Raw genomic sequence first — 10,595 nt, 5'->3', positions numbered from 1 at the left:
ATGGCTGCTACTTCAAGCTCTGTTGTCACCGTCCATCCAGATGGAGATCTGGTACTCCTTCTAGAGTTGATGCCAATTCATGAACCGCACAAATCTAGTTTAAAGCCTCAGATCAACGTTCCCAACGCAAAAGTTTTCAGTCCAGAGGCAGCCAGCAGCCCTGGCGAAACACAAAATGGGTGTACTAAGCGGTATAGGTCTAAAATACTTGTCTCTTCAAATCATATGTCGTTTGCTTCATCAGTATCCACGCTATGTTGACTGGGGATTCCAAGGAGGCTGTTGAACTCAGAGAAAAAGGTAGAACCGAGATACCACTTCCAGATGATGATGCGTGTGTTATGATTACGTTGGTTAATGTTTTGCATGGCCGCCTTAAATCAATCACAAAGTACCCTCGATTTAATTTTGCTTTCCAGAATCGCAATCTTAGTCGACAAATATCAATGCCATGAGTCGACGGAGTTTGTAGTGAAGGTTTGGACCGTCAAATATCGTGTATCTCCATGGAGTCGGAGCTGGTACTTTGCTGCTTACTGGATATTTGTGGCATGGATGTTTGGACTAGATGATGAGTTCAAGGAAGCGACAGAGAAGATCATCAGACAAAGTGATATGGGCCTTGGAGCAATACTGAGAGACTATAATCTGGCTTTGCCTATCACGGAAAGAGTTATCAGTAAGATTTCAACTCAGATGAAGAACCATCGATCGCTAACATGTTTTATAGATAAGATAGATGAAAGGCGTAAGAATGCCGTGAGCCAACTCATCGACGTTCTCAAGGATACAATATCTAGGTACCAGGGCCAAACTTTGATATGTCCCAACCACAGTTTGCCTGTCTTGGACATAATATCTCACAGAGAAACCTGCGATGCAACGGTTCTTGGAAGTCTCATAAAAAGTGTCACAAAGAAGAAGCTGTTTCCGTTGCCAGAAGCTCCATTCAAAGATCCGCTACGGTATCATGTAGTCAAGAGTAGCATCGCATCACTCGAACCCCAGACTGCCTGTAATGTACTCGTACAAGACGAATCACTACACCACAATGTCATGGGAATAATTGGCCAATCGATCGAGTCGATAGATGACAATATATCTGGGTTAAGTCTGGCAGACTGCAAGTAGGATTCCCACATGTGTTCACTGGCTTCCTTCATACCTTCTCTCAATGCTATGAGTAGGCCTCTTTAACATCAATATAGTTACTAGGAGATGAATGAGAACAATTTTCACATGAAATGCAGTCATGGACATAATCATCTCTACATTGTACTCGAGTTCCTTTTTGCCTGTTCATTGAGTGCGGTCCTTCTATTATGGCTTAAACCAAGACACCAATTTGTGTCTCAGATCATCAGTTCCACTTTCGCCCAGAGCAGATTTCGAAAACTACACTGCGTTGATTGACAAGGGATCTGTGGCCTACACATGTCTAGAGTAAGAGAGGGAAAATCAAGGACGGATGGATATTCTAGTCATGAAACAACAAACTATTCATGACTCGTCCTCGAATCAAGAAACTATCACCGTGATGCAGAATCAAACGCTGGGTTCAGCGGTGCTCAATAATATCCATCTAGATTACTGTATACTTTCTTGGTACGTGAATACGTACATGTTGTGCCTTTTTTGTGGTTGGAATGACCACCTTTTTGATTCGCCAAGGGCACTTTTTGACAGCTCCGAACTTTCACTGATTAGTCATTTATTAAAAATACTCCCCTTTAAATTATCGATTCACTCTAGGACTAGGTACGAGGTAAAACAACTTTTTATTTTCATGCGCTAACCAAGGCTAGCCAAGTGCGCAGGTGTACACAGCTCGCTAAGCCTGTCGCACATACATCTAGCCCTCAAGCTCCTCTTGTCAAACTCATATTTTAACAAACACTTTCAACAATAAAGCAGACACGAATACACTGAGCGATTTGTCCTCTAAAATTTTGAGGTAAGTACTCTAATTCTTACTATACTATAGTGGAGTACTCTCATTTTACTGCTCAAGCTTTCCTGGCTTGGCAGAATACTTTCTTCGAATTTAAGGCGTCTTCTCTTGCAACACACCATAAATTTGTAAGATTATTTCAGCAAGCTAGTGGGAGCCGTTACGTACGGATCATAGACCCCACCCAGTTGAATTTCTCCCCACCAGCTTAACCCCAACCTTGCAACGACTCAGTCACCACCGTGCCTTCTTTGCTCTCCTGTGTTCCACCATCCTACTTGTCAGATTTAAATGATCACGATACAATGGCAATATCTTCAAGCGCAAACATAATTGTCGACCCAGGTGGAGATTTAGTCCTTCTCTTGAACCCGACCATACGAAACTCCTCAAAATCCGATTCTTCTTCTTCAGCAAACCCTGTGGCTACGGGTTCAAAGATGATACGTTCCCTTCAAGGTGAAATATCAGAGACCTCGCAGCACGAGCCAACCCCGATCTACAGCGATCACATACTGGTATCTTCGAAGCATATGTCTCTAGCTTCTCCAATATTCAAAGCAATGCTACAGGGCGGATTTAGAGAGGCTATTACGCTGAAGGAAATAGGAAGGCTTGAGGTTCCACTTCCGGATGACCATCCTGCTGCCATGAAAATACTGATCAATATGATCCACGGCCGCATGAACTCAATCCCTTTAAGGATTGACTTGAAGTTGTTCACGTGGATAGCTATTCTGGTAGATAAATACCGATGCGCAGAAGTCATTGGCCCGTACCCTAGCATTTGGAAAATGGATTTGCAGGATTGGACTAATTCAAGCTCAGATGTTGCCCGATGGCTTTGCATAGCTTGGCAGTTTGAGCTACATGAGGAATTTCTTCGAGCTACAAAGTTGATACAGTTGCAAAGTACATGTGATCTCGAGACGACAATTGCGAAATTGAGGTACAATCTGCCAATTCCAAAAAAGGTAACTGGTAGGTTTACCTAGCATTAAAGAAGACAATGACCAGTGTTATTAACTTCCATAGACAAAATAGAGATGTGTCGACAAGAAGGGATCAGAAAAGCCGTCAAGTTTCTGGAAAATTTCATCACGATGTATCAAAAATCTGATAATCGTTGTACTGCTAGGACAATCCCAGAGATTGAGTACAAGGATACAACCCGAAGGGATTTATACGGTAGTTATGGATACCCTAGACGTCCAATCGACGATCAATCAAAACAGATATCATTCCTGAACTATGATGAGGTTGTCTCCTACAGACGAGACTGTGACTCGATGCTACTTGGCTCTTTGACAAAGAGTTTGATTGAGCATGGATTGTTTCCTCTGCCACCATCTCCATACACTTCATGGTCTATAAAATATCTGCGCCAAAGAATTGAGCTCCTCGAGGCCAGTAGTTTATGTTCCAGACTTCTAGAGACATCTGTCGTCCGACATGACGTCATCGACGGACTCAAGAAGTCTGTTCGTACTATTTCGGTATTAGGTCTAACTTTGAAAGACGGTAAGAAGTTGGTTAGCAATAAATGAGAGAAGCTGCCAAGGCCTACTTCAAAGGTTGTGACTCAACTCCGGTCTCGTCTGACCCGGGATACATTGACCCTATCGGGCGCGTTGTTGATCCAATCCTCCATAATTGTTTTTCTATTGAGAAGTAAATTCACGTCTCATAGCCTTCAATTAGTGGCGTAATGTTGCATTCGTCTTTCTCAAAATGGCGGTCCGAATGTTGTTGGGAAGTTGCTGCTCTGCTGAGTGAAGTTGGCTATCTGAGCCGGTGGAAAAATGATCACTGGAACGAGGTTATAATAATTCGAAAACGAAGAGAACTTGTTCACTCTTCTCTGCTGTTGTTTGAGATTCAATGAGATTGTGTGGCATCTGGTCTAGTTCACTTTTCAGCTGGCGGTAGTGATCAAAACCTTAGGATTTTATACTTCTAGACATAATCTTGTTGCAATTGTACACTTCATTGTTCGTAATTCCAATGTCCGCAGACGAGAACGCCAGAATACTCCAGTATGTCTCATAAGATACATTAGAATCAAGAATGTGAAATAATGTCCTGTTTTTAAGTAAGAGACCATAATTTGAAATTCAAACGAGCATAGCAAAATTAAAGATATAAGGCGTGACTACGTTCATCAACGCAATATGGGTGTGAATTTGTTCCTCGAATGCCTGAACTATAACCCTCTTGGATCACTGCAAGCCTTTAGTGAAACTAAGCCCTACCTACTAGCAATGGAATCATAACGTGCTGGTGTCTCAATAAGACATAGCTAAGTGCCACCTTAACGATCGAGTTTCAGCTGACTTCTGCTTGACCTCTTTTACCAATGGCTTCTAAAAAGGCTTTGCGTACATTTGCAAAATCTCGCGTCCCATGAAGACCACCGATCACCCATGTGAAGAGTGTAGCTTCATACCAATATCTGACCATCTTCACAGAATTTACCACACGACCTGTTGATTAAAACTTGACTCACTTACTCACAAGGGTAATTCAATTACCTAGACCAATGACAGCGAGCCCGTTGAGGACCAAAGGCAGTCCTGGAGTAACAGTAATATTGATTTGACGATAAAACATCTAGAACCCTCTAGATTGAAGCCCCATGCATCATACAGGAGATCAAAAACGATGTCCCTACGGGGCACCACCCATGATACTATTTGCGGAAACGCCTTGCACGAAACCAGAGAAATTTTCCGAGTCTGACAGTCTGAAGCTTACTTCCCCCCGAGAACCTTACCTAAATGAAGAACTGCTTCTAGAACGCGTCAGTCAACCTCCATGTCCACGATGACCAATCTCATTATAGATCCCAGTACTAGATCAGCCTAAGTGGTGTCAGATCAATCAGCTTGGTTGGGTCACACAGTAAAGGAACCTTCCGAGAGCAATACTTCATTCTCCAACATATGAACTGGGGTGGATATGGGAATGAATGTAGGGCTAGGCACATTCTTCTGTGACATCTTCCTGTTAGAATCACGACGATCATCTTCTGTTCCCCCATACGATATGTTTCAATTTCTGGGTGAGTTCCGGGTGACCTGGCATCAACGCCTACCGCTACAAGATATAGAATGGAACTATTACTATCCATTCAATATAATAGTAGCAAAAGCTGGCGCAGCAAGTCAATTTGGGAAATAATCAAGCCCCTTCGTATATCCAGGCGCCCAATCCGAAGCTATAAAGCCCCAACACATGCATTTATATATGAGCTGGCAATATCACAATACGAACGATATATTCTTCAAAGTAACGCCAACATGTAGATCTACAACCAATAACCATTCACAGCGGGACTCGGCTGAAGTGCCTATACTCAGCCGCCGTTACACACTAATTATCGGTTCGGCATAATGAATGCGGCTCACAACTATGTACCGGGAATACCCTCCAAGTTCAAGTCACATACATTACGATTTATTCTAAATTTATCACATTTCCCCACAATCGCTACGCGGGGAGCTTCTGTGAGAAGTTGGAAGACTGGATTCCAACACTTACTGGTAATCACCCCGCGTTTCGCGAAAGTATATTCTTACCCATGTCACGGGAGGGAACATAAATCGACCGGGTATCTGCTGCTCGTAAGTCTTAATTAGGAAATATTCTCGGCTATCAAGTTGGAGAACGTGACAATGAAAGTCTTGGGATCTCCGAATGGTTCTTCCGGCCGTTGTATGAGAAAGAGAATGCGTGGATGCTAGATCATCGGCGAAGACACAATGTAAGCTTCAAGGACGAATATGTCATGCTTGATACGCCGCGGAAAGAATATGCAGCCAGGACGCGGCTTTGTGCCGTTGAGAATCATAGCTGAAGTTCGATAATTTTATATGTTTTTAGCTCGTCGCGCTGCTGCAACTGCAGGTTGTAGATTCGGCGAATTACTGCAGGAAGGCTGCAACGTCCTTGAGATAACTGGTCTTGGCTTACCTCTTCCAGGGTCCCGGATTGTCTAAGAAATTATGAGAAATACTTCCTGTATTGCATGAAATGCAGACTCTTCGTACGTGATCAAATATGGCATGCAGTCTGAACCTACCATAAATTATCTGAGTCGTTGCTGAGAAGTATTCAAGTCGTGGTAGGTAAGCCGACAAGCCATTCTACAGAGTCCGAGACTCTGGCGCAGTGAAAGTTTGGAGACGAGAAATCCACAGCGAGGATTTCTGACACGTGTTGAGGTAATTTTTGCAGCTCTTGAGCTTAGTTTCTGTGTGGGAGGTTGCTTGATGTGTGGATTCATCATTGTGTTGCCCCTTTTTCTGCCGTGTCTACTTCGTCAAGGAGTGCAAGGGATTAGACTTTGGGTCGAAAGAGAAGAGCCTTTTGATATGAGGATATGTATTGAAATGTATGGTTCCAGATTTCGAGGTAAGTAGAATCGCCAAATAGATTTTCCGATACTGCTCTGAATCCCAGTCAATTTCCCCACCCACCCCCATTCTTGTCCCCAATCAACTTCCCCAAGTTTTCTCCGCCTATCCGAGATTGGGACTACTGCGTATGTATGCTTGCTTTTCGACGTGTTAATTGGCCAAGCGTAGTACAGGAACCGTGTGGGGAAATTGTTTGGGGAAACTGGGATCGTGGAGGCGGAAAAAAAGACAAGATCAGATGAAATTTGACAAGTAGAGAGTACTTTCTCCGTGGTACGACAGGTCTAAAAGGTCTAATATAGTCCTCGATCCTCAGTACTAGGATACAAAACTGGAGGGATCATCAATCCTCGTGTCCAACAGATCTACAAAGACTTTTATTGCTGAACACCAACAGAAAATGTCAATCTGACATAGAATCCAAGCATATGATTTTTCATCAAGACCCAATTGAGTATCCTACAAAGACTATCTCAATTTTCGTTTCCCTGTCATTGCAGGAAGAGGTTTTGGAACTTGGAGTACCTTCCAAGCACGAGATCCAGTAAAGAGGAAATCAGCTCATGTTCCTCGTGAGGATCTGCATATTCATATATGTTGTGGCCAGAATACTTACAAGCCCCACGGTTGCAGTAAACGACGCCAGGAAGCTTTCAACGTTCCACAACTACACCTTCGTAGATATAAAATTGCAATATATCCAATATATCAAGGATTTCGGCCAAAAGAAGCGTCCTGCTGCCGTCAGCGAATGTCAGCTTTCCCCCGAAAACGACGTCGGCGCCCTCATCCGTGACCGTTGGCTTGTCAGTAATCTACAAATTGAAGTTTACCGGAATCACTGCAGTCATTCCCCGTACCTCCAGCGTCCTTGAACGTCTTACTGTCAACTTACGCACATGCAATTTCTCAGCTCAGAGGCCAAGAAGATACTATTATCGACGTATTTTTGTCGTATTTCATATTGAGTTGATAAAGCTGCACTTGCTATAATCAATCCGCAACTTATTCCAGACCCCAATCCAATCCAAACCGAATTCTCTCGAGGTGGGTCGGATATTGTCCTTCGGACAACGGCACCCAGTTTCATGCCTTCATCAATTGGTTCAACAAAGATGTTTCATACTTGTAAGTATATATTCGAAAAGAAGACATCCGAATTACCGAGTGGAGTAAGAAAGTCCCATGCTGATCATTGTTCCAACGTTGTATTAGTTCAAGGACTGGCGCCACCGCGCGAAACTTTAAGCACGGAACAAACGATTATTGTAAATACCCCCAAACCGACGACGAATGGAGCAACGAAACGAATTACAACTCCACACGCATGTGCAGAATGTAAACGTCGTAAAATTCGATGCGACGGTCGACAGCCGTGTGGGCAATGTGTTGGATGTCGTTCTCCTAAACCATGTTACTACGATAAACATAGACAGAGGGTAATTCCATCTCGAAAGTACGATGATTGTGCATCCAAATGCTGCTTTAGAGTACTGATTGAAGTAGAACCCTTGATGCTCTCTCTCAATCCCTAGACGAATGTCGTACCGTTATACGACGACTTTATCCGGACCAAGAAGTGCAACAATTGTTGCCGTTGTCGCGAAATGAACTCGTTGCCCTCATCGACCGGTCTCCTCGGAGTGCGCTTTCAAATATATCCCCCTCTGCTTCAAATACATCTCCAACATCGCAGGAATATAGATCACCCCTAAACTCTGGGTCGGACGAAGATAGAAGCCTGGCAAATCTCGAACAGATTCCAAATCAAGACATTGAATGGGACGAGGAAAGAAGAACTCGAGATCCAATACCCACGGAGGCGGATGATGTAAATGCCCTGTCTCTCTCAGTTGATAGACAGTCGTCGTACTTAGGTGCGACTTCGATTAAAGCCGCACTTTTAGTTATGCTCAAGGTAGCACCGAGACTTCGATCTCTCTTCTTGGCACCTTCTAACAACAAGCAAATTTCAGCAAGTAGTAACTATCCCACACCACGACCAGGAAGCTCTACCAAAGATTTACAACCGATCTCATGGTCATCCAATGGCCAGACCCTTATTGATGCATATTTCAACAGAGTGCAAATATTTGTACCAATGCTCGATGAACCCACGTTTAGAGCCGACTTTTTGAGTGGGCGACGTCAAGATGCGCCGTGGCTTGGTCTATTAAACATGGTATTTGCAATGGGAAGTATCGTCGCGAGCAAATCAGACGATCACAACCATATCAATTACTATAATCAAGCGAAAGAACACCTAGGAATTGATTCTTTCGGTAGCGGGCATCTGGAAACATTACAAGCTCTATCGTTGATGGGAGGTTTTTATCTTCACTATATCAATCGTCCAAATACAGCCAATGCTATCTGTGGAGCTGCTTTAAGAATGGCTTGTGCCATGGGATTACATCGTGAAAGTATGCATGAGAATAGCGTTGAGAGCAATTTGATAGCAGAACAGAGACGAAGAACATGGTGGAGTTTATTTTGTCTTGATACATGGGCATCTACGACATTAGGAAGACCTTCTATGGGTCGCTGGGACCCTGCTATTACCATGCAGCCTCCCGAATCAACAATCAGAACTGTTTGTGAATCCCTTTCCAGTAAACTTGTTCATAGCTAACGTTATTTTAGAATCAAAATATGGATATTACACCTCTGATGGAGAACATCAAATTTTGTAAAGTTGCAACACAAATCCAGGACGCTCTTGCCCAAACTCCACTTCTTCGAACTGACGACCTTGCAAATCTCGACAGACAGCTCGTAGAATGGTATGACAATCTTCCTTGGATCTTACGCTCTGCAGAACCTTGTCCCGAATCAATTCATACGGCTCGATGTGTCATGAAATGGCGATATCAGAATCTTCGCATGGTGCTTTATAGACCTGTTCTTTTGAATCTTGCCAATAGAGGTAATCAAGGGATTTCACCCACCAAGGAAGAACTCGCAGCCGTCCACACATGTCGTACAATCGCCCAAGAAACGATTGAAGATATAGCACGCGAATGGACTCCAAACCAAATGCTAGGATGGAATGGTGTGTGGTTCATGTATCAAGCATCCATGATTCCACTTGTTAGTATATTCTGGGAATCATGGAACACAAAGCTCGTTCGGATTTGGCAATCACAGATTGAAGTTGTGCTCGAGGCGTTTGATGGTATGGCCGATTGGTCTTTGGCCGCTAGACGAAGCAGAGAAGTGGTGAGCAAGGTCTATGAAGTCAGTAAGCGACCTCTGACTAGACAACCGAGTCCGGGGTTGAGCCACATGACAGATGACATGCATCGAGTGGGGGGGATAGATGGGAGACATTACATGGATAGTGATATGTTGCAGCAGGTTGAGATCATGGGAGAAGAACAATTAATGATGCTTGATAATGGGGGAATATGGGATTTGGATGGCATGTTATGGGGAAATTTGCCGGACGGATTGGATATGCCTTATGATGGTTTGCCAATGCAGTATGATGATTCAGGCATGGCACAATTCGAAGTGCAGTATATCATTCATCAATGATCGATAGGTTTGCGTTTGAGGTAGCAAACTCTACCGTCTACACAAGAGCTGGTCTCGTCATCATGGGAGGGTATTTTGGTCATTTTACCTAGGATAGCGAGAAAACTTGATGGGTTATGAATAGCTGCGGATGAAGGTTACATCTTTCTACGGATGGGATATGATATGATACCACTATAGCAATATATAATTTGACGACGCAATTCTCAGGCACATACAAAGATGTAAAATCCAATTAGTGAAATGAAGAATTCCGTACTTTGACCGTACACCCATTCTCGATCTCAAAAGCTAGTATTAAACATACCTCGGCATGCAAATCCATATACCTAGTACCTACACACCTATTCATAGTGACCTCTGCACGCTAAAAGCTCCCACTACTTTCGCTTCCATGCATGACACCCCGCTAAACCCCAAATAGTAATATCGACAGTCCTTCATTGATCTCTCAAGATACAGCGAGAGTGAGGGGTAACCTTATCCATTATCAGCGAGCTAATGTCAATTTTTGGAATCAGCGTCTAAAGATTACAAGTTGTATTACAACTGATTAGTCAAGAGATTTTGTGCTCACGATTAGGTGCGTTGACATGTACTAGGTATGTATTTCTTGAAGTACATCTACCATTTTGGCATTGCAAATGCGGGAAAATCTACCTACTACTGTATCTATAAAAAGAAAAGAC

General features: G+C 43.3%; 3 protein-coding genes across 3 annotated transcripts; all 3 read left to right on the top strand.

The window, feature by feature from the left end:
- EAF01_006646 (uncharacterized protein) lies at positions 1-1,131 on the top strand (the record flags this gene model as incomplete). Its single annotated transcript, XM_038914900.1, has 4 exons — positions 1-191; positions 245-349; positions 420-679; positions 731-1,131. The coding sequence occupies 4 exons, from the start codon at positions 1-3 to the stop codon at positions 1,129-1,131; spliced, it is 957 nt and encodes a 318-aa protein (XP_038769855.1).
- Positions 1,132-2,256: 1,125 nt separating this feature from the next.
- EAF01_006645 (uncharacterized protein) lies at positions 2,257-3,498 on the top strand (the record flags this gene model as incomplete). The annotated part of the gene is made up of 2 exons (XM_038914899.1): positions 2,257-2,932; positions 2,987-3,498. The coding sequence occupies 2 exons, from the start codon at positions 2,257-2,259 to the stop codon at positions 3,496-3,498; spliced, it is 1,188 nt and encodes a 395-aa protein (XP_038769854.1).
- Positions 3,499-6,536: 3,038 nt separating this feature from the next.
- Positions 6,537-10,113, top strand: EAF01_006644 (uncharacterized protein). The gene is made up of 4 exons (XM_038914898.1): positions 6,537-7,497; positions 7,585-7,825; positions 7,876-8,962; positions 9,013-10,113. The coding sequence occupies exons 1-4, from the start codon at positions 7,458-7,460 to the stop codon at positions 9,904-9,906; spliced, it is 2,262 nt and encodes a 753-aa protein (XP_038769853.1). The 5' UTR covers positions 6,537-7,457; the 3' UTR covers positions 9,907-10,113.
- The last annotated feature ends 482 nt before the right edge of the window (positions 10,114-10,595 follow it).

This window comes from Botrytis porri, assembly GCF_014898465.1.
Source record: "Botrytis porri strain MUCL 3234 chromosome Unknown BPOR_008, whole genome shotgun sequence".
In the NCBI taxonomy this organism is placed as follows: domain Eukaryota; kingdom Fungi; phylum Ascomycota; class Leotiomycetes; order Helotiales; family Sclerotiniaceae; genus Botrytis; species Botrytis porri.
The sequence above is the reverse complement of the archived record's forward strand: the minus strand, read 5'-3'. Positions and strand labels throughout refer to the sequence as shown.